Here is a 25,938-nt window from a genome sequence, read left to right as displayed (position 1 = left end):
GGGTAGTGATTAATGTCTCAATGTCTAGTTGGCAGCCAGTATCAAGCGGAGTGCCCCAGGGGTAGGTCCTGGGGCTGGTTTTGTTCAATATATTTCTTAATGATCTGGATGATGGGATAGATTGCACCCTCAGCAAGTTCGCAGATGACACTAAGCTGGGGGGAGAGATAGATACACTGGAGGGTAGGGATAGGGTCCAGAGTGACCTAGACAAATTGGAGTATTGGGCCAAAAGAAATCTGATTAAATTCTAGATGGCCAAGTGCAGAGTCCTGCACCTAGGATGGAAGAATCCCATTAACCACTACACGCTGTGGTCCGACTGGCTAAGCAGCAGTTCTGCAGAAAACGACCTGGGGATTATAGTGGATGAGAAGATGGATATGAGTCAGCAATGTGCCCTTGTTGCCAAGAAAGCTAACGGTATATTGAGCTGCATTAATAGGAGCATTGCCAGCAGATCGAGGGAAGTGATTATTCCCCTCTATTCGGCACTGTCGAAGCCACATCTGGGGTACTGTGTCCAGTTTTGGGTCCCCCACTACAGAAAGGATATAAACAAATTGGAGAGAGTCCAGCAGAGGGCAATTACAATGATTAGGGGGCTGGGGCACATGATTTACGAGGAGAGGCTGAGGGAACTGGGATTATTTAGTCTGCAAATGAGAAGAGTGAGGGGGGATTTGATAGCTGCCTTCAACTGCCTGAAGGGGGGTTCCAAAGAGGATGGAGCTTGGCTGTTCTCAGTGGTGGCAGATGACAGAACAAGGAGCAATGGTCTCAAGTTGCAGTGGGGGAGGTCTAGGTTGGATGTTAGGAAACACTATTTTACTAGGAGGGTGGTGAAGCACTGGAATGGGTTACCTAGGGAGGTGATGGAATCTCCGTCCTTAGAGGTTTTTAAGGCCTGGCTTGACAAAGCCCTGGCTGGGATGATTTATTTGGTGTTGGTCCTGCTTTGAGCAGGGGGTTGGACTAGATGACCTCTTGAGGTCTCTTCCAACCTTAATCTTCTATGATTCTCTCATTGCTTCATGAAACTTTGGATCCAAATGGCAAAAGAGAGTTGTGCCCAATTTAATCATGGCATCCTTTAGGAGTGTGATCAATGCCACTTAACTAGGGTGCAGTGTTCTAAAAAATAGTTTACCTGGGCCACAGGTCACCATAGCTTCCATCTCTGGGGTAAAAATCAACCACCAGTACCTGCAATTTCTACCCAAGCTCTTGTCAAATCTTTGACCTTCCTTGGAGTAATTTTACACTTCTCTGGTGTAGAATTCTTCACCAACCACACAACATATCAGTAGCGATAGTGAGGTATAAATGCCCCAAATACGCCTTTTTATTTCTTTAATCTGGGGGCACAGATTTAAATTAGGGACTAAATGCAGGTGCAGCTTACAATCTCTGTAAGACACCAAATGTCAGGTATCTATTAACAATAGGTGTCTTTCTGCAGCTCTATCACATTCAACATGGATTTCATTTTCTACACATTTGCAGCATCTCCCAGAGGTGAGCTGAACAGAAATGTCACTTCCATTTTTCCCATCTCTACCTAGATAGGGATTCTATTTCCCAAATAATAGGCAATATGCACCTGATTAGGAAGGAGATATCTTCAGGAGCGACCTCCTGCAGGGCCTGGGCCACAACTGCTTTGGGAGCCAAGTGCATGGTGTCAGGGTTTCATCCTCACTCTGAACTCTAGGGTACAGATGTGGGGACCCACATGAAAGACCCCCTAAGCTTATTTCTACCAGCTTAGGTTAAAAACTTCCCCAAGGCACAAATTCTTCCTTGACCTTGGAAAGGTATCGCTGCCACCACACCAAGTGAGTTAGACAAAGATTTAGGAAAAGGCCCACTTGGAGTTCCTGTTTCCCCAAAATATCCCCCAAAGCCCTTCACCCCCTTTCCTGGGGAGGCTTGAGAGTAAACAAGGTGAGCACAGACCAGGACACTAAAAACCCCAATCAGATTCTTAAAAACAGAACTTTTATTATAAAGGAAAAAAAAAGTAAAAGAAACACCTCTGTAAAATCAGGACGGAAGATAATTTTACAGGGTAATAAGATTTAAAACAAGAGACGATTCCCATCTAAGCAAAACTTTAAAGTTACAAAAAAAAACAGGAATAAACCTTCCTCTTAGCATAGGGAAAATTCACAAACAGAACAAAAGATAATCTAACACGCCTTGCCTGGCTTTTACTTACAATTTTGTTTAATATGAGAGACGTTTAGGATGGTTTATAGGAAAAGGAGTTTTCTGACCTGATGCTTCTCTGCTTCCCAAGAGAACACAAAAAACAAAGCCTCCCCTCCCAAGATTTGAAAGTATCTTCTTTCCTCATTGGTCCTTTTGGTCAGGTGCCAACCAGGTTATTAACCCCTTACAGGTAAGGAGGAATTCTAGGCTACCCTTAGCTGTATGGTTATGATGCGCCACCCAAATCACAGACGGTGCTGGACAGCCTGTACCACATTAGCTGTGATTTCTTCCTGGAGCTCTAGGAGAAAACAGTTAATAAGACACATGCATCTCTAGATATACTACTGATTATATAAAAAAAATTTACAATATTTTCCACATTTCAAGGATGATTTTAACCAGTTGATTCTGGGAAACTTTCATGGGAGAGTGCATCAGCCACTTTGTTAAAAGCTCCTGAAACGTGTTGTATTTCAAAATCAAAATCTTGGAGAGCTAAACTCCACCGAAGAAGTTTTTTGTTATTGTCCTTGATGGTATTAAGCCACTTCAGCGCAGCATGGTCGGTTTGCAGGTGGAAACACCATCCCCAAACGTATGGGCGTAGTTTTTCCAGTGTTTACACAATGGCGTAACATTCCTTTTCGCTGATTGACCAATGGCTTCCTCTATCAGACAGTTTTTTGCTGAGAAAAACGACAGGATGGAATTCTTGATCTGGTCCTTCCTTCATTAAAGCTGCTCCCACACCACGCTCGGACGCATCTGTGGTTACTAGGAATGGTTTGTCAAAGTCTGGGGCCCTTAGCACAGGGTCAGACATGAGTGTTGCTTTAAGCTGGTTAAAGGCCTTCTGACACTCTTCAGTCCACTGAACTGCATTTGGCTGTTTCTTTTTGGTTAGGTCTGTCAGTGGGGCGGCGATTAGGCTGTAGTGCGGTACAAATCTCCTGTAATATCCGGCCAAGCCTAAGAAGGATTGGACCTGTTTCTTTGACTTTGGGACAGGCCACTTTTGGACAGCATCCACTTTGGCCTGTAGGGGGTTGACAGTTCCTTGACCCACCTGGTGTCCAAGGTAAGTCACTCTGTTTAGGCCTATTTGACACTTTTTAGCCTTAATGGTTAGTCCTGCCTCCCTTATGCGCTCAAAGACTTTTTGCAGATGCTCCAGGTGTTCTGCCCATGAATCAGAAAAGATAGCCACATCATCAAGGTAGGTGACTGCAGATTCTCCTAATCCTGCTAGGAGACTATCTACAAGTTTTTGAAAAGTGGCAGATGCATTTCACAGCCCAAAAGGAAGCACATTAAATTCATACAGCCTTACATGGGTGATGAAGCCTGACCTTTCCTTGGCGAATTCATCCAGAGGTACTTGCCAGTACCCCTTGGAGTCTAAGGTAGAGATGAACTGGGCCCGTCCCAGTTTCTCTAATAGTTCATCTGTGCGTGGCACTGGATAGTTGTCTGCGCGACTTACAGCATTTAGCTTATGGTAGTCCATGCAAAAGTGTATCTCCCCATCTGGTTTCGGAACTAGAACGACTGGAGATGCCCATGCACTGTTAGAGGGGCAGATTTTACCCATCTGTAACACGTCCTGGATCTCCCTTTTTATAGCAGTTTTGGCTTGAGGAGACACCCAGTAAGGTTGGGCTCTAATTGGGTGAGCGTTACCTGTGTCAATGGAGTGGTATGCCCATTCGGTCCATCCTGGGGTGGCTGAGAACATCAATGCAAAGATAGTGCACAGCTCCTTGATCTGCTGTCGCTGCATATGTCCAAGGGTCATGGAGAGGTTCACTTCTTCCATACCACCGTCACTTTTTCCTTCCTAGTAGACACCTTCAGGCCACTCAGCATCACCTCCTCCTGGGCTGCAACACGACAAACCTTTAATTCTCTGGAATAAAAGGGCTTTAGAGAATTAACATGGTACACCTTAGGCTTTAGGTTTTGGGGGTGCTATGAGATAGTGCACAGCTCCCAGGCACTCTTGGACCATGAATGGCCCTTCCCATGATGATTCCATCTTATGGGCCTGGAGCACCTTCAAGACCATGACCTGGTCCCCTACTTTGAAGAAACGCTCTCTGGCATGTTTATCATACCAGGCTTTTTGCTCTTCCTGAGCATCTGTTAGGTTTTCTCTAGCAAGGGCTAAAGAGGTTCGGAGGGTGTTTTGTAGGTTGTTTACAAAGTCCAGAATGTTAGTTCCTGGAGAAGGCATAAACCCCTCCCATTGCTGCTTTGCCAACTATAATGGCCTCTTAACCTCATGGCCATACACAAGTTCAAATGGTGAAAACCCTAAACTGAGTATGGTACAGCTCTGTAGGCAAAGAAAAACTGCTGCACCACTAGGTCCTAATCATTGGAGTGCTCATTTATGAATTTACGTACCATGGCCCCCAAAGTTCCATTAAACTTCTCCATCAGGCCATTTGTTTGATGGTGGTAAGGGGTGCCAACCAAGTGATTCACCCCATGAGCTTCCCAAAGGCTTTTCATGGTCCCTGCCAGGAAATTAGTTACCGAATCTGTAAGGATGTTGGAGAGCAAACCTACCCTGGCAAAAATGTCTGTTAATGCCAGGCACACACTTTTAGCCCTGGTGTTGCTTAGAGCTACTGCTTCCGGCCATTGGGTGGCAAAATCCATTAAAGTCCGTATGTACTGCTTTCCTCTGGGTGTCTCTTTTGGAAAAGGACCCAGAATATCCACAGCTACTCGCTGAAAGGGAACCTCAAAGATGGGGAGTGGCTAGAGAGGGGCTTTGACCTGGTCTTGGGGTTTTCCCACTCTTCAGCACACCTCACAAGACCGTACATAAGTAGAAACGTCCTTGCCCATTCTGTCCCAGTAGAATGACTTCCCCAAATGGTCTTTGGTCCTGTTCACCCCAGCATGGCCACTAGGATGATCATGTGCTAAGCTCAAAAGCTTTACCAGGTACTTAGTTGGAACTACCAACTGTCTCGAGGATGCCAGTCCTCCTGGTGCCCACCAGAAAGAGTTTCCTTGTATAAAAGTCCTTTTTCTATAACAAACCGGGATCGATTAGGAGAGCTGAAAGGTGGTGCATTGCTCTGTGCCACCATCCAAGCTCTCTGGAGGCTTTCATCTGCTTCCTGCTTGGCTTGGAATTGTTCCCTTGATGCTGGAGACATCAGTTCCTCACTGGATTGTGGACCTGGGCTTGGTCCCTCGGGAAGAGATGCAGGTGATGGGGCTGTTTCCGTTGACTGTGAACCGCTCTCTGCTGGTGCACCAGGTTGGGGTTCAGACTCCGGCTGAGCCTCTTGCATAGGTTTATCGGCTGCTGCCAGGGCGGGCTCGGTGGGGCCCTCTGGTGTTGGGGTTGCAGATGGGGTTGCAAGCGCTGGATTCAGTGCTAGCAACGGTTCTGGTTCCAGTTCTGGGCCTGGCTCTGGCTGGGTCTCTGTGACTGGATCCACTGCTGCTGTCGCAGACGTCGGCATGGGGTCCGGTTCCACCACCTCAGTCTGTATCTCTGACAACACAGACTGGGCCCTTGTAGAAGGTTCAGGAACAGAGCTACGTGTGAAGGCTTGCTTAGCCTGGGTGCGGGTTAGCCTCTTGACTAGCTTCACATGGTGGGCCAAGTCTTCCCCCAGCAGCATGGAAATGGGATAATCATCATGGACTGCAAAAGTCCACATTCCTGACCAGCCATTGTACTGGAGAGGCAACTTGGCTGTAGACAAGTCAAAAGAGTTTGACTTGAAGGGTTGAATCGTCACTTGGGCCTCTGGGTTGATGAATTTGGGGTCCACTAAGGATTAGTGGATAGCTGACACCTGTGCTCCAGCGTCCCTCCACACAATAACCTTCTTCCTGCCCACACTCACAGTTTCCCTTCACTTTGAGGGTATCTGGGAGGCATCTGGGCCTGAGGACCATTGGTGTGACCCTTGTGCAATGAACTGTAATCCGTTGGAGTACTTGGGGCAGTTGGCCTTTACATGCCCCAGCTCGTTACATTTAAAACATCGCCCAGCTGACTGGTCACTGGGACAAGGTGGGTTGCTGGAGAATGGTGTGGTGGGACAATAAGGTTAAAAGATATCTTTGGCCAGCCCTAGTCACAGCATTTATTACAGTGCTCTCTCATGTGGATTTTCTGATGTCTAATAAGGCTTGAGCTATCACTGAAGCTTTTCCCGCACTCAGAACACGTAAAGGGTTTCTCCCCTGTGTGGATTCGCTGATGTCTGATCAGACTTCCATTCTGACTGAAGCTTTTCCCACACTCAGAGCATGTGAAGGACGTCTCTCCTGTGTGGATTCGCTGATGTCTGACAAGACTCCCACTGTGACTGAAGCGTTTCCCACACTCAGAGCACGTGTAGGGCATCTCTCCTCTGTGGATCTGCTGATGTGAGGTGAGGGCTGAATTATCAACGAAGCGTTTCCCACACTCAGAGCATCCATAAGGTTGCTCACTCATGTGGAGTCTCCTATGTGTGATAAGGTGTGAGCGCTGATTGAAGCGTTTCCCGCACTCAGAGCATGTGTAGGGCGTCTCCCTTGTGTGGATTCTCTGGTGTCTGATAAGGTGTGAGCTCTGATTGAAGCTTTTCCCGCACTCAGAGCATGTGTAGGGTTTCTCTCCTGTGTGGATTCTACGATGTGTGATAAGGGCTGAGTGCCCACTAAAGCTTTTCCCACACTCAGAGCATGTGTGGGGTGTCTTTCCTGTGTGGATTCTCTGATGTAAGATAAGGGCTGAACGACGAATGAAGCGTTCCCCACACTCAGAGCATCCATAAGGTTTCTCACCCGTGTGCATTCTCCGATGTGTGGTAAGGTTTGAGCGCTGATTGAAGCTTTTCCCACATTCAGAGCATGTGTAGGGTGTCTCTCCTGTGTGGATCCGCTGATGTGAGATGAGGGTTGAATTATCGATGAAGCGTTTCCCACACTCAGAGCACCCATAAGGTTTCTCACCCGTGTGGATTCTCTGATGTGTGGTAAGGGCAGAGCTCCGATTAAAGCCTTTCCCGCACTCAGAGCATGTGTAGGGTGCCTCTCCTGTGTGGAGTCGCTGATGTGTGATTAGGGTAGAGCTCTGATTGAAGCTTTTCCCGCACTCAGAGCATGTGTAGGGCCTCTCTCCTGTGTGGATTCTCTGATGTGTGATTAGGGCAGAACTGTGATTGAAGCTTTTCCCGCACTCAGAGCATGTGTAGGGAGTCTCTCCTGTGTGGATTCTCTGATGCGAGATGAGGGCTGAGCTATGCCTGAAGCTTTTCTCACACTCAGAGCATCCATACGGTTTCTCACCTGTGTGGATTCTCCTATGTGTGCTCAGGTTAGAGCTCTGATTGAAGCTTTTCCCGCACTCAGAGCATGTGTAGGGCGTCTCTCCTGTGTGGATTCTCTGATGTGTGATTAGGGCAGAACTGTGACTGAAGCTTTTCCCACACTCAGAGCATGTGTAGGGAGTCTCTCCTGTGTGGATTCTCTGATGCGAGATGAGGGCTGAGCTATGCCTGAAGCTTTTCTCACACTCAGAGCATCCATACGGTTTCTCACCTGTGTGGATTCTCCTATGTGTGCTCAGGGTCGAGCTCTGATTGAAGCTTTTCCCGCACTCAGAGCATGTGTAGGGCGTCTCTCCTGTGTGGATTCTACGATGTGTGATAAGGTGAGAGCTCCGACTGAAGCTTTTCCCACACTCAGAGCATGTGTGGGGTGTCTCTCCTGTGTGGATTTGCTGATGTGACATGAGGGTTGAACTATCAATCAAGCGTTTCCCACACTCAGAGCATTCATAAGGTTTCTCACCTGTGTGGATTCGCCTATGTGTGATAAGCTGTGAGCTCCGATTGAAGCTTTTCCCACACTCAGAGCACGTGTACGGTTTCTCTCCTGTGTGGGTTCTCCAATGTGTGAGAAGGTCTAAGCTGCGACTGAAGCTTTTCCCACACTCATGGCATGCGTAGCGTGTCTCTTCCAAGTTGATTCTGTCGCGTGTAATAAGGTCTGAGTGGCTACTGAAGTTTTCCTCTGGCATCTGCTCAGTCCCACAGGCTTTTGCTTTTACTGAGAGTGCACAACTCCCGGAAACATTCCCTTTGGATCTTCCTGATAACATCCCATGGGGTTCTACTTGCTCAGCACCTTCCTGCTGGGGTGTCTCCTCCTCATTCTCACTCACCCTCCCATCACCTGATGGGAGACAGAGGGAATCCAGATATAGGTCACTCCCTGCACCGGAAAGAAAGGAAATCTCAGACAGAGGAATGGAAAAACGGATGAACAAACCAAAATATGTGTGGGTGAGATCAAACTTATCAGGAGCTAATTTTCCCCAAACCCTTCCACAGAGGAGAGAGGAAGGGATCAGTTTTGGCCTGCATCTCACCAGAACACTCAGGGGAAAGTGAGATCGGGGAGGGACCTGCTGCCAGTTGTCAGTCAGAATAGGAGGAAAGCCATGAGTGACATCTGCCTAATGATTCCACATGTGCAAGGAACAATCCTGAACTTGGAGAGCTCACAGGTCTTTGTAGGGCATCCCAAATGTTTCCTGCATTCCCAAACAGTTTTTGCGTTGGTTTAACTAATTCCTCACCTGTGCAGGCAGGTATCAGGAGCACTTCTTTCTCAGAGCCCTGGAGGTCTGGGACCCATGGCTCTTCCCCTCCTTCCAGCTGCCATATCACATCAGGTTTGGAAACTGGAAACCCTACTCCAGGCAAAGAAAACAAGGGAGGTCAGTGGAATTTGTCAGATACTTGTCACAAAGAATATTCCATGATTTTAACCCCAGATCATTTTTAAGCAGTAACATACCAAGGCCACCTTAGTTGGCTCAAAATGGCAGGAGAGTTATTATTATTATAAATCATATTCATTACCTTAGTGCCTAAGGACCAACTAATAGTGAGTCCCCATTCTGCTAGACAAAGTACAAAACACAGAATAGTAGATGGCCCATGCCCTGAAGAATTTACAATCTAAATAGACAAGACAGACACAGAATGGGGGAAGGCGTAGAACCCACTGTTAGAAGATAGATATTCAGGCCTCCCTGTAAAGTCTACACTTTAAGAACTTAGGTGTATTTTTATCACTTAGTTACCTACAGGGGTATAAAAACAAAGAATCGAAATCACGGTCCGCCTGTGTATGGGCCTTCTCTCACTAGAATAGTCTGAAGCCTTGTTCTTAGGCTAAAGCCTTTGCCTAAGCAGCAGGGGCAGCCATAAACTGGGAAGTGTAGGGTCACATCCTCACATCCCAAACCAGTCACATTGAAATAAGGTGGTATTGGGCTGTTAGGAAGACGATCCTGTCCGGATAGTGCCCATCACCACCAGATAAAGAAACGGATCTTAAGGTGGTTAAAGAAAACTTAGTTTGACAGCATCCTGTCTGGCAAGAAATCATTTATCAGTGGTTGTGTTTGTGAAACCCTCATTTCTGTATTGTTTTATATTTTTGGCCACCACTTTTACATTGTTAATCAGTCTGGTTCTCTAATTGTTTCTGTCTGCTGTATAATTAATTTTGCGAGGTATAAGTTAATTAGGGTAGTGGGATACAATTGGTTAGAGAATTATGTTACAATATGTTAGGATTGGTTAGTTAAATTTCAGCACAATGATTGGTTAAGGTATAGCTGAGAATATTACTATGTAAATGGGGTCAAACAGAAGGGGGAAGGGAAATTGGAATCATGTTTGTTATGCGGGGGGGAACGGGAACAGGGACACAGGCAGGCTCTGCAGCATCAAGGCTGGGAAGGGGGACACAGGGAAAACGCTCGGTGGCATCAGAGAAGGAATGGAACACTGGGGAACAGTCTCTATCGGCGTATAGAGATAAGCCTGACTGGTGTGAAGGGCTTCGGAATATGCTTGCTTGGAAACTACCCCCAATAAACATTGTATTATCTGCACTTTGGACTTCTGGTCTTTTGCTGTTTTCTGTCTGCATGACAAGAACCAGGGAAGTGGGAGGGTGAAGGGAAAGCCCTCTAACAAAACTGACATGACCTGATAACCAAGAGGTCAGCCTTTAAGGAAGGTTTTAATACACTTTGGAACTGATCAGGGATTCCCACAAGGACTGATGAGGGGGTGATGGTAAATACACATTTAGATCCTTTTCCTGTTTTATATCTTTTCCCCATCAGGCACACGGGCACACTGTCATGGATCCATAGGATCTGTGCAATGCCCTGGCTTTTAAACAGTCCTTGGGAGGTGCCTCTTCAGTGCACAAAACTCCCAAGTGGTCCCACTCTTCCACAAGGATGGGCCATGGAGCTTCAACACCAGAGACTGAGCCTCTGGCTTCAACACTCCTATTCCAACCTGTGAGCTCTGCCCAGCAGGTCCAGCTGAACGACACTCCTCTCCAGAGACTGTTCCTCAATCAATGCACAGAGCAAGTTTTTGCTGTGACACTGGGCAGACTTTTAAAACACAGCGGGGTTTATTAGTCAACCAAAACACAGCATTGGAAAGTCCTTAGATTAGGACAGAGAAGTGAAGAAAACAATATAGTCCATGCTGGTCAATGCCCTGGAGCCATGCTGCTGTAGAAAACAGTTTGGTTTCCTTTCACTGTGCCTGTCCATTTGTCTTCGCTCCAGTAGAGCGGCCTGCATCTGCGATCTCAGTTCTTCCTGCTCCCAAAAACATAACGAGTCCATGTATGCTTCACTCAGCCAAGCAGAGATCCTCCTAAAGGTGACAATTATTGCCTTGTCTCTGTCGGGTATTCCATTGATGTAGGTTGGTCCTAGCCAGTCCTTAATGACCCATTCATATCACCCCATGACAGCTACATGACAAAACACCTCATGTCTCCTGTTCTTTATAATCATAGCAATACCAATCACAGAGGGAAACTGAGTTGTGTATTGGCATCATACATGTATCACCAAAATTCCCACCTCTATCACACACACACACACACACACACACACTGCTCACAGCCCTTGGAGAGAAAGCAAAAGTACAGGAACTGGACTTTAGTCCAGTGAACACCGTGGAAGACAAGCTACAATCCTCAAACCCTGGTCAAAAAGGAGAGGCATGTGGGTCCCGACCCATAGAGAGGGGCTGGTTAGAAGCCTGATACCTGAGGGGGCATTCCTTGAGCAGACCATGGAGGCAGGCTAAAGGCTTAGCTACCCCAGAACTGTGACATCGCAAAAGCACATTTTGGGGAATGAGGAAATCTAGTGACTCAGGTGTAATGGGAGGGAGCATTAAACTCCCCCAGTGTGTGGAGAAGGCTGGGGAATTAAACACAAAATTTTGGGAGCAACACCCTCTAATTCTTCCAGAAAAGGAGAATGTAAGAAACAAGAACGGGGCCACGCAACCTCAGGAGGGACAGGCTCAAAGATCCAAGGAGCCTGGAGGGAAGACAGCTTGTGGCTGCTGCAGATGGGGAGAGGGGGGACAAGACTCTTTCCAAACTCTCACTCCTCTTTACCCTGACCTGATTTTATGATCTATGACCTAGTCTCATGTCTTCTGGGCAATTTTATACTTCCTAGAGGTAAAATGTCATGATCAGAGTATTGCTTATTAGCTTGGAACATGTGTGGAGGGGGAAGGAGGTGAACGGAAATAAATGGGTTATTAAGGGCAGGGACTACACTACAGCCGAGATCAAAGCTCTGAGATCCATCCACCGGGGGTCGATGTAGCGGGTCTCGTAAAGACCCACCAAATTGACTGCAGATCGAGTTAGGTAAGTAGCCCCTGCGGTAACTCGACCTAAGGTACATCGACTCCAGCTACATTATTCATGTAGCTGGAGTTGCGCAGCGTAGGTTGACTGACCAGGGTAGTGTAGACATAGCCTAAGCTTGCTACAGGTAAGGGCCTTATATTAGGTTGAGGCTTTGTGGGAGTAGTTATGCTGAATTCTGGGATTTACCTGAATAGGCCTAAGGAGACAATCCTAGGTCAGATATTTTGCACCCTCATTTTGAGAGACTAACGAGTAACCACAAACAGGTGCAACACACCACAGGATTCTGAAAGAAGGCAGTTTGGGCGGCTTTAACAATTAGGTTGCTATGCAGTATCTCAGCAGTTAGACCACATTCATATATTGAAATTATTAAGAAATAAGTGATGTAAATCATGAGCATTAATGCTTGATGCTTAATTATGGACTTCCCAAAGGCAACATATGGGTTAGGGCAGCTATTGACATTATCGTAATCAGAGTAAAGGAGCAGATATGGTATATAGCCATCCTATTACCAAAAGAAAGCGGATAAAATACCTCTCCTAGTAACCATTTTTTCATTTTGTCGGGTCCCTGAGACAGTGTAAATTGAAGCAGGGCCTCCTTTCTGATGGGCTCCCTTGCCCCTTGATCTTTGTTTCCAATGGTGTCCATAACTGGTAAGTATGCACAGTGGAAGACCCTCTTTACTATTCTTATCTTAGTCTCATCATTATGTGTATTGATTTTTGCCTATGATTTCAGTTATAACTGTCTGTATTAAATCAAGTTTTTGTGTGTTTCACCAAATTTCATTTTCTCAATTAACTTTGAGTAGCCATGGACAAGGGCAAGTTGTACTCCAATACGTAATCTTATAGGTGTAAAAATGGTACAGGCTACACTACCAGCCTGTGACATCACCAACAAAGTGCCCATTTGTGCCTGGGTAGCGGCCCTGCTATGGTAGGGAGGAATGCAGCAAGGACTCAGGATCAGTGCCCAGGGTGGCTGTGCATAGAAATGGGGAGGTTATATGGGGAGGGGCTAATGAGTGAGAGAGGGAGGTCAAGAGTTAAAATAATAGTATTTGGGGGGGAAATGTATAATGAAGTAAAACTAAACAGAAGTAAAACTGGAGTGTAGGCTCTAAAGCAACAAGGCTTGGGTAGGAATTCAGGGCTAAAGGTCTGGGATCCCCCACAGCTCTAGATCCCCAAACCTCTCCTCCCTCCCACTGACCCACCCAGCTCACTGCCTGGGTGCCTTCCTCCATACTCCCCTAGCCTTCTTCCCATTACTCTCAGCCGGAACCACCTCCCAGCACGTCGGGACCTTCTTGTGTTCCCTCCTCGTCTCTCACTACCTCATCCCTCCCTGCTGCTTCTTAGCTCTAACCATGCACACACCCTCCCCATGTCTTGGCACCCCAGAATTATCTACTCCCCCCCTTCTCCTCCCCTCCCATGGCTCTGTTCTCCCTTCACCCTGAATGGCAACATTATGCCCTCTCCTATCAAAAGAGGAGCTCATCTGACAGTCACACAAGCCATGCATGAGCCATACACCTATTTACTTAATTTAGAATTCTACAGGCAGCATACTTTCCTCTTAAAATGAGGAAAAGGCATGAAAGCTACAGTTATGAATGTAGTTATTAATGTAGCCAATAAGGATACATTAAATGCAATTTTAAAATGACTAACGGCACCAAAAAAGCACATGTCCAAAAATTATACTAGTGGGTGGGAGAGAAGGCAAAAAAAAGGGGGCAAGGAAACTTGTCAAAACAAATAAAGGTATAAAGTTATTACTACTCAGGTTCTTTAGAGACCCCACAGCTTCTAATAAGGAAGAGGACAGGACTCCTTACCCAGCAAGACCACCGTCTCATAGTTCTCCTGCATGACATCCCTGTAGAGGGCTCTCTGAGTGGGGTCCAGCAGAGCCCCCTCTTCCCTGGTGAAATACACAGCCACCTCCTCGAAAGTCAATGGCCCCTGAAAGAGCAAGAGTCCAAAACTCAGTACCTGCTGCCCCAGACACAGCCCCACTATCCAGGGAACAGCAGCACCAGGTAAATGGAAGCTCCAGGAGGCACATGTTAACCGAGTCCCACCCCACCTTGCTTAGAGCAGCCAGGAGGCATCAGAGGGTAGAAAGAGAGAACCTTTGTGTGTCTCAGCTGATAGACGGAGGCAGGGTCTTCACATTTATCACATAGTTACTAGCCAGAGCTTGATAGAGGAGATGGGGCTGTCTCTGGACCCTGCTGGTGGCTCCCTGGTGGGAATCCCAACACTCTCCAAATAAAATATATGGAAGAAAGGGGAAGTCAAGAGTAAAGAATATATGTTAAAAGGTTAGAATTGTAGGAAACTGGTAAGGGAAGCTATCAGAAATCAATGATTAATCAATGAAAATAAGAAGGAAGTTTTTAAAAGTATATTAAGTACAAAATTAATCCCAACAGTTACAGTGGTAAACTGCTCGATGGAAAAGTCAGAATTATCAAAAATAATGCAGAAGAAGTAAAAGTGTTCAATAAATATTTCTCTCCTGGATTTGGAGAAAAACAGATGATGTAACTCATATCATAAGATGTTGACGCCAACAGTCTTTCTATTCCAACAATAACTCATGAGGACGTTAAACAGCAGCTATTAAAGTTAGACATGTTTAAATCAGCGGGTCAAGATAACCAGAGTTTTGAAAGACCTGGTGGAGGAGCGTGGTGGACTGTTAATGTTGATTCTAATTAGGACTTGGAACACTGGGGAAATTCCAGAAGACTGGAATAAAGCTAATGCTGTGCCAATATTTAAAAAATGTAAAAGAGATGATCCAGCTAGTTACAAGAGTGTTAGTCTGAAATCGATACTGGGCAAGAGAATGGAGCAGCCGATACTGGATTTCATTAATAAAGAATTAAAGGAGGGTAATATAATTAGTACCCATTAACAAAGGTTTAGACACAAATAGGAAAATCATATTATCCTATCAAACTAACTGGATATTCTTATTGGATGAGATCAAAAGTTTAGTTACAGCTAAAAGTATTGATGTAATATACCTAGACTTCTGTAAGGCATATGAGTTGATTCAGCACAATATTTTGACTAGAAAACTAGAAAGATACAAATACACACGGCATATATGATATACATTAAAAACTGTGATTGTAAATGGGGAAACATGGTTGAGTGGATTTCTTTCCAGCGGGTTCCCGCAAGGATTGGTTCTTAGCCCTGTGCTATTTAACATTCTTATCAATGACCTCAAAAGAGAAGATAAAATCATCACTGGTAAAGTTATCAGTTGCCACAAAGATGGGGGGGGGGGGGGAGAGGAACTAATGAAGTGTCGGTAGATTCAGGCTCCTGCACTGGGAGTCTGGGAAGTTTTTCCAGCCCTGGCTGAAGGGTTATTTCCTGTTCCACAAAGAGGAGAAGTTCCATTCCAAACTCCTGTGCCTTGAAATTAGGCCCTATCTGACACTACACCTCGTATTCAGTACAGTGGTATGATTATAATATGATGAGGACATAATTATGAGGCATTTTGTGCAAGATGCATCATGTGCGGTGTCATTGGAAAAGTTATGATTTGCTGAATATGATTATTCTATTTGTGTGCATGGATCATGTTTGTATTGAAGTTATGAATATTGACTATGTATCTGTATTTCAAATGTGCTTACTCTGGGTAACACTCACAACTAGCCTTTCAGGTACAACAATGAAGAAGCCAGACAGTGCTGATGGCTCACCAACAAAGACAACGGACCATGGAAGAGCTTAGCCTTCCTGTGAATGTTTCAGACAGCCTATGAGTCATGGCTACTATGATGCAGCAGGGCATGCTAAGGCATGTGACCAAACCACATGACACTCAGCTCCATTTTGGTACCTGTATTTTTCCACTAACTGGACTGGGAACTGAGTTTGGAACAAAGGGTTCCCGCCATATGGAAAAACTACAAAAGGTGGGGTGTGACATCATCTCTTGGCCTCATTCCCCACACAAGAGAACTACAGGAAGCACCTGAGGAACAAAGACTGAACTGGGGGAAGTGCTGGTCCGAGGGTATAGGGATTTCTAGCTTGTGTATGGAAACTTGGTGGACTGCTTCTATCATCACTCAGGGTGAGAAATTGCTAATTCAAATTCTATCCATCTATATGTTAGGCTTACTTTACTTAGCAAATAGCCAAAAAGTAAATCTGCTTTGATCTGTTTGCTAACACTTATTGCTGAGAAATTGGCTGTTATCTTCTATCTGTCCTTGAGTCGCTTAGGTAACACACTCAGGTAGTTTAGTTGGATGCATGGCGCCACCTGCTGTCGTGTTGGGTGATAACAGGGCCTGGAGAGGCTGGCTGAATCTCCAGCAAAGCAGTGTGAAAAGGGCCAGCCCAGCTTGAGGGTTAGAGGGCACAGTGGTTCCCAGAAGCCCTCCAGACTGCACCCTGGGAGTGACAACCCATCACACTCTACATTACACAAGTCTCAGCAGGTTTGTCCCCTCCCTTTCTCCACTCTAGATATTTCCTGCCTCCCACCACCTCTAGCAGCTCCCACCCTCCTATGCATTTACTGCTCCTCTCCCTCCAAGCAGAACCCACCACCAGCTCCCTCATAATCCCTTACCTGAGCCAGCTCCATTGCAGCCATTTCCTTCCTCCTCAGAGGATGGGATGGAGAGAAACTTGGACGTTATTCCATAGCCTGCCAGGGTGAGAAGGGCAATGTGAGAGAATTCAGATGGGGGTTTTGTCCATTCCGCATGCCGATTCCCCCACAAGATTTGTCCCTGCTAATGGACATTCTAGGTTCTGCCACACTGAGAAGCACAGAGTGACCTTATTCCAGTACAGGCCAAGCCCCCTCCCACCAGGGTGTAACCCTCTGAGACATGGTGAAACCCTCCCAGTATCAGAGTCTCTCTGCGGACGATACCAAGCTGGGAGGGGTTGCTTAAGTTAGAAAGGAAAACAGAGAGAAAGAAAGAGTGCTTTGGAGGATAGAATTAAAATTCAAAATGATCTGGTCAAACTGGAGAAATGGTCTGAAGTCAATAGGATGAAATTCAATAAGGGCAAATCCAAAGTACTTTACTTAGGAAGGAACAATCAGTTGCATACATATAAAATGGGAAATGACTTCCTAGGAAGGAGTACTGTGGAAAGGGATCTGGGGGTCTTAGTGGATCAGAAGCTAAATATGAGTCAACAGTGTAACATTGTTACAGAAAACCCGAACATCATTCTGGGATGTATTAGGAGGAGTGTTGTAAGCAAGATATGAGTAGTAATTCTTCCACTGTACTCCGTGCTGTTTAGGCCTCAACTGGAGTAGTGTGTCCAGTTCTGGGTGCCACATTTCAGGAAAGATGTGGAGAAATTGGAGAAAGTCCAGAGAGGAGCAACAAAAATGATTCAAGGTCTAGAAAACATGACCCATGAGGGAAGATTGAAAAAATTGCGTTTCTTTAGTCTGGAGAAGAGAAGACTGAGAGGGGACAGGATCACAGTTTTCAAGTAAATAAAAGGTTGTTACAAGAAGGAGGCAGAAAAATTGTTCTTCTTAACCTCTGAGGATAGGACAAGAAGCAATGGGCTTAAATTGCAGAAAGGGAGGTTTAGGTCAGACATTAGGAAAAACTTCCTGTCAGAGTGGATAAGCACTGGAATAAATTGCCTAGGGAGGTTATGGAATCTCCATCATTGGGGATTTTTAAGAGCAGGCTGAACTAATACTTCTCAGGGGTGGTAATACTTAGTCCTGCATTGAATGCAGGGGACTGGACTAAAGGGACCTCTCAAGGTCCCTTCCAGTTCTATGATTCTATGAACCAAAGGCCAGAGAAGAGCAGAATCAAACGATTCACTTTGGGGGATTCTCCCGTCATTGCCCCCAAGGCAGCTGTCTCGGGTTTACAAAGTTGTTTGATGCTCCCACCTTTATACAGTCTCTCCTGGGAGTGGCCCCTTTCATGGGATGGACCTAGTTTCAGCTTTTGGCAAGCGTGACCCCAGGGGCTCTGAGACTGGGCCTTCTTGCCTCAGCACACCTCGTTTCTTTCTGTGGCTCCCCAGTGACTCTAAAGGAGAAGATACTCCTGATAGAGACTGTGAACATAAGAACGGCCCACTGCGTCAGAACAATGGTCCATCTAGCTCAGTGGCGAATGGAAGGTGGTTCAGAGGGAATGAACAGAACAGGGAATCATCAAGCGATCCACCCCCTGTCACCCATTCCCAGCTTCTGGCAAACAGAGGTTAGACACACCAACCCTGCCCATCCTGCCTGTGACACTGGCAGATGAGGTGTTAGCTCTTGCAAAAGCCCCCATGTCTTAATTGAACGTGGACAAACACATAGCTGGAATCAGTCTGGCTCACCTGTGTTAGTATTGTGATACCAGTCAGCTCTGTGTTCTTGGGGAACCAGGGCATAGTATCTAGCCTGTCTGACTCATGAAAGTTACCTCCCCACACAAACACCAGTCTCTGCTTGAACCAAAACCGATCAGAGAAAAGGCTTGCAGAGAGCAGTGAAGGGCATTGGGAGACACACCTAGACCCCTCCTGACAAGGGTGACAAGATTAAGACATCTCCATTAGCATACAGAATGGAGAACAGAGACAACTCCCCTAGCCTCATCTGCATGAAAAATGGGACAGGGATTAGCATACAGAATGAAGAACAGAGAACTGCACTGAACTCTGGGACCAGAAAAGCAGGGAAGCATTGCATCATGGGGAATCTCTGTTCCAGATATTAATGAACCTACGCCTGCACGCACCCAGCTCAGCAGTTATCAGACCAATTCTAGTAATAAATCCTTGACTGATATCCAAAATACTGAAGCAGCCTAGTTGCATTGTGAGCTCCCTAGAAGAAAACACCACACACAGCCAAGAGTGATCAGCTCCTATTGTCTAACCTAAAGCAAACCCTTGAGTCATCAGTTTACCTACAAACAAATCTAGTGTTCTCCCTTTAACCATTGTATTTTCTCTACAAAAATCCCTACTCACCCTCCTGTCAGTGTTCTGATGCATGGACCCTGACTCTGCATCAGTTCCACTGGGACTCCATCTCCTGACTGATCGTGCTGGGGGCTCTGCCTGTCTTCCGCACTCAGGACCCCGAGCTACCACCATCACCTGGGAACCCCGATCAGTTTGAGCTTCAGGGAGCGGTGAGATCCTTTTCTTTCTTTCTCTTTGTTTTCCTTTCTACCTTAAGTATTAACCTTTAACAATGTATGCTACGTTTGTTTAGCCATCCTTGTGTAGTTATCACGATTATTCAATAAATAACTTTTATGGTTAAGCTGGTTGCTTCTCTCTCTCTCTCTCTGAGCTTTACTCTTTTGTGTTTTTAGCTTCCCCATTTACTCTGCAGCAACGCTTCTCTTACCTAAGCTAAAGATCCCTGCAGCGCCCAAAATACTGTGGGGTTTGCTCATCCAGTGGGTTACGACCAGTACAATTGTGAAGCGAGAGTGGGTACAGGGACGTGCTGAATCAGTGACACATAAGGGTGGCAGCTTGAAAGTACTTCTTGACCCAGCCCATTGAGTCCAGGGACATATAAGGGGGTCAGCTTGAAAGTGCTGATTGACCTGGTCCGCTCAGACTTGCTCCATTTATGTATGTGTGTGTGTGTGTGTGTGTGCGTGCATACGACCCAGCCCTGGGGAACCTAGGTCCTGCAGGATAGCTCCATTGGGAGGGGACTTACCTGAGGGAGGAGTAGAGCTCCATCTGAAAACACACGTGACACAAGCAGTACATTGATAGAATTATAGAACCCCCCTCCCAGAAGAGTAAGCCGAATAAATGAGCGTACCCCAAAGTAACAGGCAAATCTGGAACTAATTGTTAAAACAGGTATTAGAATTATAAGAATGTGTTTAGATTTTATTGAATGCTTTATTGAGTTGCTGCCTCGGTTAATATCTGACTAGTTGCATTGTGAGCCTCTGTGGCTTTGTAAATCACCGGACAGGAGAGAGACTTTACCTAGGTAAAGTCCTGATTGGCAATAGAATGAATTACACCCCGCCTGGCAGGAAAGGTCCATCAACACCAGATAGACTATTATGGGATGTTAAAGAAGACAAAAGAGTGTTGTTGTGCTCTTGATGTCCCATTAGCTGAGCTTGTAGCTCAGCGCACATGGCAGGAAGGGGATAAAAAACGCCTACAGAAGGAACTGATGATCTCTATGCTGCTTGGATTCTGGGGGGCAGTTTCTAGGCATAAGCAAGAGATCCCCAGCTCCTTAGCCTGGGTTAGTCCTAAAGAATATGTAGAGCTTGCTTATTAGAGAAGCTTCTATTACCTTTTGAAATTTAAGACTAACTCATCTGCTTTAACCTGCTTTAACTTTGTAAACAACTCTCATTTTCTTTTAAATAAATCTAAATACAGGTTATTACAGGACTGGCTATAAGTGTTGTCTTTGTTGGGAGATCTAAGATTCAATTGACCTAAGGAAGTGACTGGTCCTTTGGGACTGGCAGCAACCTGAACATTGCTGTGATTCATGGTGTAAGGTTCTCAACCAGGGGCCTGGGACCCCTAGGGGGCCACAAGCAGTTATCGGGGAGCTGCCAAGCAGGGCCAATATTAGACTCGCTGAGGCCCACGGCAGAAAGCTGAAGTCGCAGCGCATGGGGCTGAAGTTCAGGGCCCTGAGTCCCACCACACGGGGCTGAAGCCAAAGCAATGTTGCTTTTTGGGGGGCCCTGTGACATGGGGCCCCAGGCAGTTGCCCTGCTTGCTACCCCCAAATGCCAGCCCTGGCTTTTGCATGCAGAAAACCAGTTATTGTGGCCCACGAGGGCCATAGAGTTTTTATAGCATGTTGGGGGGGCCTGAGAAAGAAAAAACTTGAGAACCCCTGTTGTAAGGGACCATCCGTCACAAAGGTGAGCTCACCTACATGGTGAGATCTACGGGATGACCCAAGGGGACTGTCTGTGATTCCATGTTAATGCTGTTACAGTGCCTGAAGCCTTTACACTGGATACTTGGCTGGTGAAATCTACATATCGACCTCACAATCAATTTGGGGTTTGTGCCCTGCTTCTTACCAGTCTGCCTGAGGCTGGTGCTCATGCTCTCGGGTCACTGAAGACAGCGTTACAGGGACTTACGGGCGCAACGCCTCCAGCAGCAATTGGCAGCCACGCAGAGCAGGCTTTCCAGTGACAGAGTGTGGGCCAAATGGTCCATGGACTCAGTCAAGCCCCAGTTCTCCTCCAGTGCACATCAGCATCCCGGCAACCTTCGAGGAGGGTCAAGGCTGCCACTCGTTCAGTGATGATGGATCTCCAGCAGAGCATCACCCGCACCCCATGGCCCGCCTTGTCTCCCGAGACAGAGGTGAGTGAGGGAGGGTGCACAACGGATCCTGGGGGGGTGGGGAAAGGGATAACGAAACACACCTTCTGGTGGTCACCCCTCAGGAAGTGAAGGTGAGAGGCATTGTGGTGGCAGTAAAGGGGGAGGGGAGAGATTGGGAGCAGTACCCCATCAAAGGCAATGCTGCCAGTGAGTATCCCCACCACATCAGGCATGGGGCTGATAGGGTGCCATTCCCTGGGCCTGGGTAGGCCTATATAAACCCCACGCTGGCACAGAAGGGGTTAAACTGCTACTTTAGTCTTGACTGGACCAGCTCCTCCACACCCACAAACCATGCCAGGACTGGAGCAGGAGTTAACAGGAGAGACCTACTCTACTCATAGGGGGCAACCCTGGGAAGGGAACAGTCTGTGGAACAATTCCACCCCCAAAGAGAGGGCTGGCAGCATTCGGGGCTCTGGCCTTCACTGAGGGAGGGTGGGAATCCCTGGAGCTCAAAGGGGGAGCAGGCTGAAACTTGCGCTGGAAACCCAGTAACCTCTGAAGGGGACTGAGATGCTCCCACAGCCCCTACAAGTAAGAGAGGCCCATATCCCCTCCCCCCACTTTCTTTTCTTTCATTCCTTTATTTACCGTTGTTTGCTGACAGTTGTTTCACCTGGTACACCAACAGAGGAAGAAAGTGTCCCGGGGCCTCAGCCAGAGGGTGGAGCCCTGACACACTAGAAGAACATACCCCTGTAGCACCCCTGGGATGGGGGCAATTGGACTCACAGAGGTGCACCCCAGAAAACTTGAGGCCCAGCAGTTTGATGGACTGGTTGGCCTCTCACTGGGGGCTGCCAGAAGCCTGGCACATGGAGTAGATACGGGGTGGCTTGGGGAGAAGGAAGCAGAGCAGCGTCCCAGACAGCACACCGAGAAGGGAAATGGAGAGGGGACGAGGGGCACTGCAGTGAACTCAGCACCCGTCCTGAAGGCCATTGGCAGAAAGTTGTCCTCTCCCTGGCCTACGGGGGTTAGACGGTGACACAGAGATCCTGTGGCAAAGGGTCACTTGGTCTTTGCCAGCAGCTCTCATCTGAGACCTGACAAACCCATCACATCGAACATATCTCTTGGAGGGTATTTATCCATAGGGGAGATCACGTGAGGCTGTGACAAAGTGGGAGTTTATTCATCTTGTTATGCTGCATATGCGTCTTACTCCCCTATACGAACACTGTGTGTACCTCAGTTTCCCAGTCTACTGCAACAATACTTCGGTGGTGGGAATTGGGTGTGTGATTTCTGCTGAGGCCCTCGGGGCAGGTGAGACCCAGGAGAGGGGTGCAACCAGGAGACACCTCTAGCCTGGGAAGCGAGACTCTGTTCTATGCTGTATTCCGGTCGCCTAATAAACCTTCTGTTTTACTGTCTGGCTGACAGTAATGTCCGACTGCAGAGTTGGGGTGCAGGGCCCTCTGGCTTCCCCAAGAGCCCCGTATGGGTGGACTCGCTACAGGAAACACACGGTGTGAAAGGGGATGCTGAATGCTCCCAGGAACGTTAAAGCTGTGTAAACTTCTTCCCTGGAGACAGTCTGTTCAGAGAGAGAAGACTCCCCCAGAGTCCTGACTGGCTTCCTACAGAGTAGTTCCAGAGCATTGACCCAGTGACTCCGTGACAGAGGCAGCTACAAAAAAGCTCATAACTGGTCAAGACTCAGAATGACTGAGACATCAACGTATGCGTCGTACGTAAGGAACAAAGCATTTATATTGAAAATCAACTTTATGGACTTGGAATGGAAAATCAATCACCGAGTAGTAATGGGCCCCAGGATTGGCCCATCCACCCAAGAGGGAGTCGTCACCCATGTTCCCTCTAATTATTTCCATCCATGTGCGGAATGAATTTTGTTATGTGCTCCACCACTATTGAGGTAATGCGTGGATGTGCGCTACCAGTACAAACAAAAACCCTAGATAGAATATATATATTGTAAACAGTTCATAGGTATGGAAGAAGGAAGAATATTAAAACAAGGGATAATTAATAAGGTGCACTGCTTAAGATGTGCATTTAATATGAAATCAAATAAAAAGAAAATGGACACTGCCCTTGGAGTAGATGTATTTTATCATCCTTTCTAACACTACAAGCTAGTAAACACACCAAAATGTGGCATAGTGAAAACAGCTACAGAAATAAAACAAAGTCATAGGCATTAAGTAAAAGCATTAAAAATATGCACCAGAGGCCCAATTTAATAACCTCCTCCTACCATAGATCACTAAATCTTCAGGGAAAGCTGCTCTCAAAAAATGAAGCATCTGCCAAAACACTAGCATGCTACGGACTTCTGCAGTTCACAAAACTATCCGTCTTGCATGCACACAGCTCAGCTTTAAGATGCTAAACAAATCTAGGAGTCAACTAGAAATAGTCATGCTCTCAGAGCAAATATTAATATACTACTTTCTGATACCGGAAAGGAGAGTAAAAGGCATTCACTAAGGCTTATACCATTTCTATGGGATGTCAATTCTTAATTTGATGAATACTTCACACACATAGATCAGGAAAAATAAGGAATAAAGCAACAGACAGCAAACAAAACCACAGACAAACAAGTGAGAACACTGAAAATAGGAAGGGAAGTAAAACATCAACTGGTTGGTGATGGGTATTTTAAACGAGTGTTTAGGACCCACACTGTGCAAGTGCAACAGAGCCCTGTAGAAACAGGCAAAGTTCTCCTGTTGTCACATTGTGTGTGTGTCTCACCAACTCAGAGTAGAAACCTCAGAGTAGAGGCCCTGGAGCACAGAGTAGAAGCCGTGGAGTAGAAGCCCTCAGAGTAGAAGCCCTAAAGCACATTGACACATGGCTTTCGAGTTTGCAGACAGAGCCCTGCTTCAAAGAGCTTGCAAATAAGGTCTTCATCCTACAAAAAACCTAGCCCCACACCTACTGCTTGATACTTCTGAGTCAATGGGAGTACTTGGAACAGCGGGAATGTCACGGAGTCCCCGGGCGATTGGAACTGCTCCCTATGAAGCCAGTCAGGACTCTGGTGACGTGTCCTCTCTGGGAGCAGACTGTCTTCAGGGCAAGAAGCTCACATGTCTTCCCCCTTCCTGGGTCTGACCTTGGAGCATTCAGCCTCCCCTGCCCCTCCGTGCGCTTCCCCCAGCCAGTCTGCCCAGGCGGGGTCCTGGGGAAGCCAGAGGGTCCTGCCCCCCAACTCCGCAGTCAGGTGTGACTCTTAGCCAGCCAATAAAACAGAGGTTTATTAGATGACAGGAACACAGTCTGAAACAGAGCTTGTAGGTACAGAGAACAGGACCCCACAGCTGGGTCCATTTTGGAGCGCAGAGAGCCAGACAACCACATCTGCACTTCACTCCACATCCCCAGCCAGCTCCAAAATGACTCCCTCTCCAGCCCCTCCTCCCCTGGGCTTTGTCCCTTTCCTGGGCCAGGAGGTCACCTGATTCCTTTGTTCTCCAACCCTTTAGCTCTCATCTTGCAGCGGGGAAGGGCCCAGGCCATCAGTTGCCAGGAGACAGAGTGTCGGACATTTATGTACCCTGGCCCTTTGCTCTTCAACAATTACACCCCCTTATCCCACCATCTAGAGACTTAAGAAATGCATAGGGGAAACTGAGGCACTCACACAGTATTCAGAGGAAACATTAAGAACAGTCCCACTTCGTCACAGGGAACTATACCAGATAGCAAAGATCTGGCTTTAATGGTTTCCAATACCTCTCCCCAAACAAATTCTAAAACTTAATGGAAATCACTTGTCTGGAATCCAACTCCAATTGAAAGGCCAAACAAATAAACAGAATCCATGGTAAAGTTCTTCCAGTTTTAACTATTTACCACCTATTGATTAGTAACACAGGATATTTTTTAAAAAAATCATTAAGATCACAGTTTTCAGATACCTACAATACTCCAAAAGAATTATGTTGTTAATAGAATCCTTGTGTTTCTTACTTTAAGCCATTAACACCTATGGAAACTTTGTTTGAAATGTAACCAGGCCAATGTCATGAGCTAGACCTATCCACCTGGTTTTGCTCCAGTATTCATTCACTAAAGCCCCAATCCTGAAACCACCTCTGCATGGGAGCCCTCCACATGCATGACTGTTTACAGGGTCAGTATCTAAGAGAGAGTAAATAACATGAAAGCAGCTTCTTAAAGCCAAACCAATCAAAATAAAATCACAGATCTATTTCTTTTAACCTTGGATTGTTGTAATTTACCCATAAGATCACTAAAACAGAAAGATCAAAGTGGTTTTTTCAGTTTGTTCACTGTGTGGACTTGACAGTAGTTTAGAGCCTGATCCTGCGCTTATGAAGACCTCACTGCAACCTAATCTGCAGTCTGCACTCTTTAAAAATACTCATATAACCTCCTCAGAACTCTAGGAAGAGGACAGATGATTAACACCTATCTACAAAAGCAGCCTAAATGCTTTACAATAAAATGACTGGAAGATAGCTAATGTAACGCCAATATTTAAGAAGGGCTCTAGAGGTGATCCCGGCAATTACAGACCGGTAAGTCTAACGTCAGTATTGGGCAAATTAGTTGAAACAATAGTAAA

General features: G+C 46.5%; 1 protein-coding gene across 12 annotated transcripts in view; it reads right to left on the bottom strand.

Moving 5' to 3' along the window:
• Window positions 1–1,979: 1,979 nt before the first annotated feature.
• LOC125628606 (uncharacterized) overlaps window positions 1,980–25,938 on the bottom strand; it is a 175,796-nt gene continuing 151,837 nt past the window's right edge. For 6 of the 12 annotated variants that reach the window (XM_075123905.1, XM_075123906.1, XM_075123907.1 and 3 more), the window contains one exon: window positions 1,980–8,415. In XM_075123905.1, the coding sequence (XP_074980006.1) occupies window positions 6,323–8,415 (2,093 nt within the window). In that variant the 3' untranslated portion in view covers window positions 1,980–6,322. Of the gene's footprint in view, window positions 8,455–8,821; window positions 8,936–13,819; window positions 13,947–16,596; window positions 16,675–21,055; window positions 22,755–25,938 lie in introns of those variants that run through there. The other 6 variants (XM_075123904.1, XM_075123903.1, XM_075123911.1 and 3 more) reach the window with 6 other exon arrangements.

Source organism: Caretta caretta, chromosome 28, assembly GCF_965140235.1.
Source record: "Caretta caretta isolate rCarCar2 chromosome 28, rCarCar1.hap1, whole genome shotgun sequence".
Lineage (NCBI taxonomy): Eukaryota > Metazoa > Chordata > Testudines > Cheloniidae > Caretta > Caretta caretta.
The sequence above is the reverse complement of the archived record's forward strand: the minus strand, read 5'-3'. Positions and strand labels throughout refer to the sequence as shown.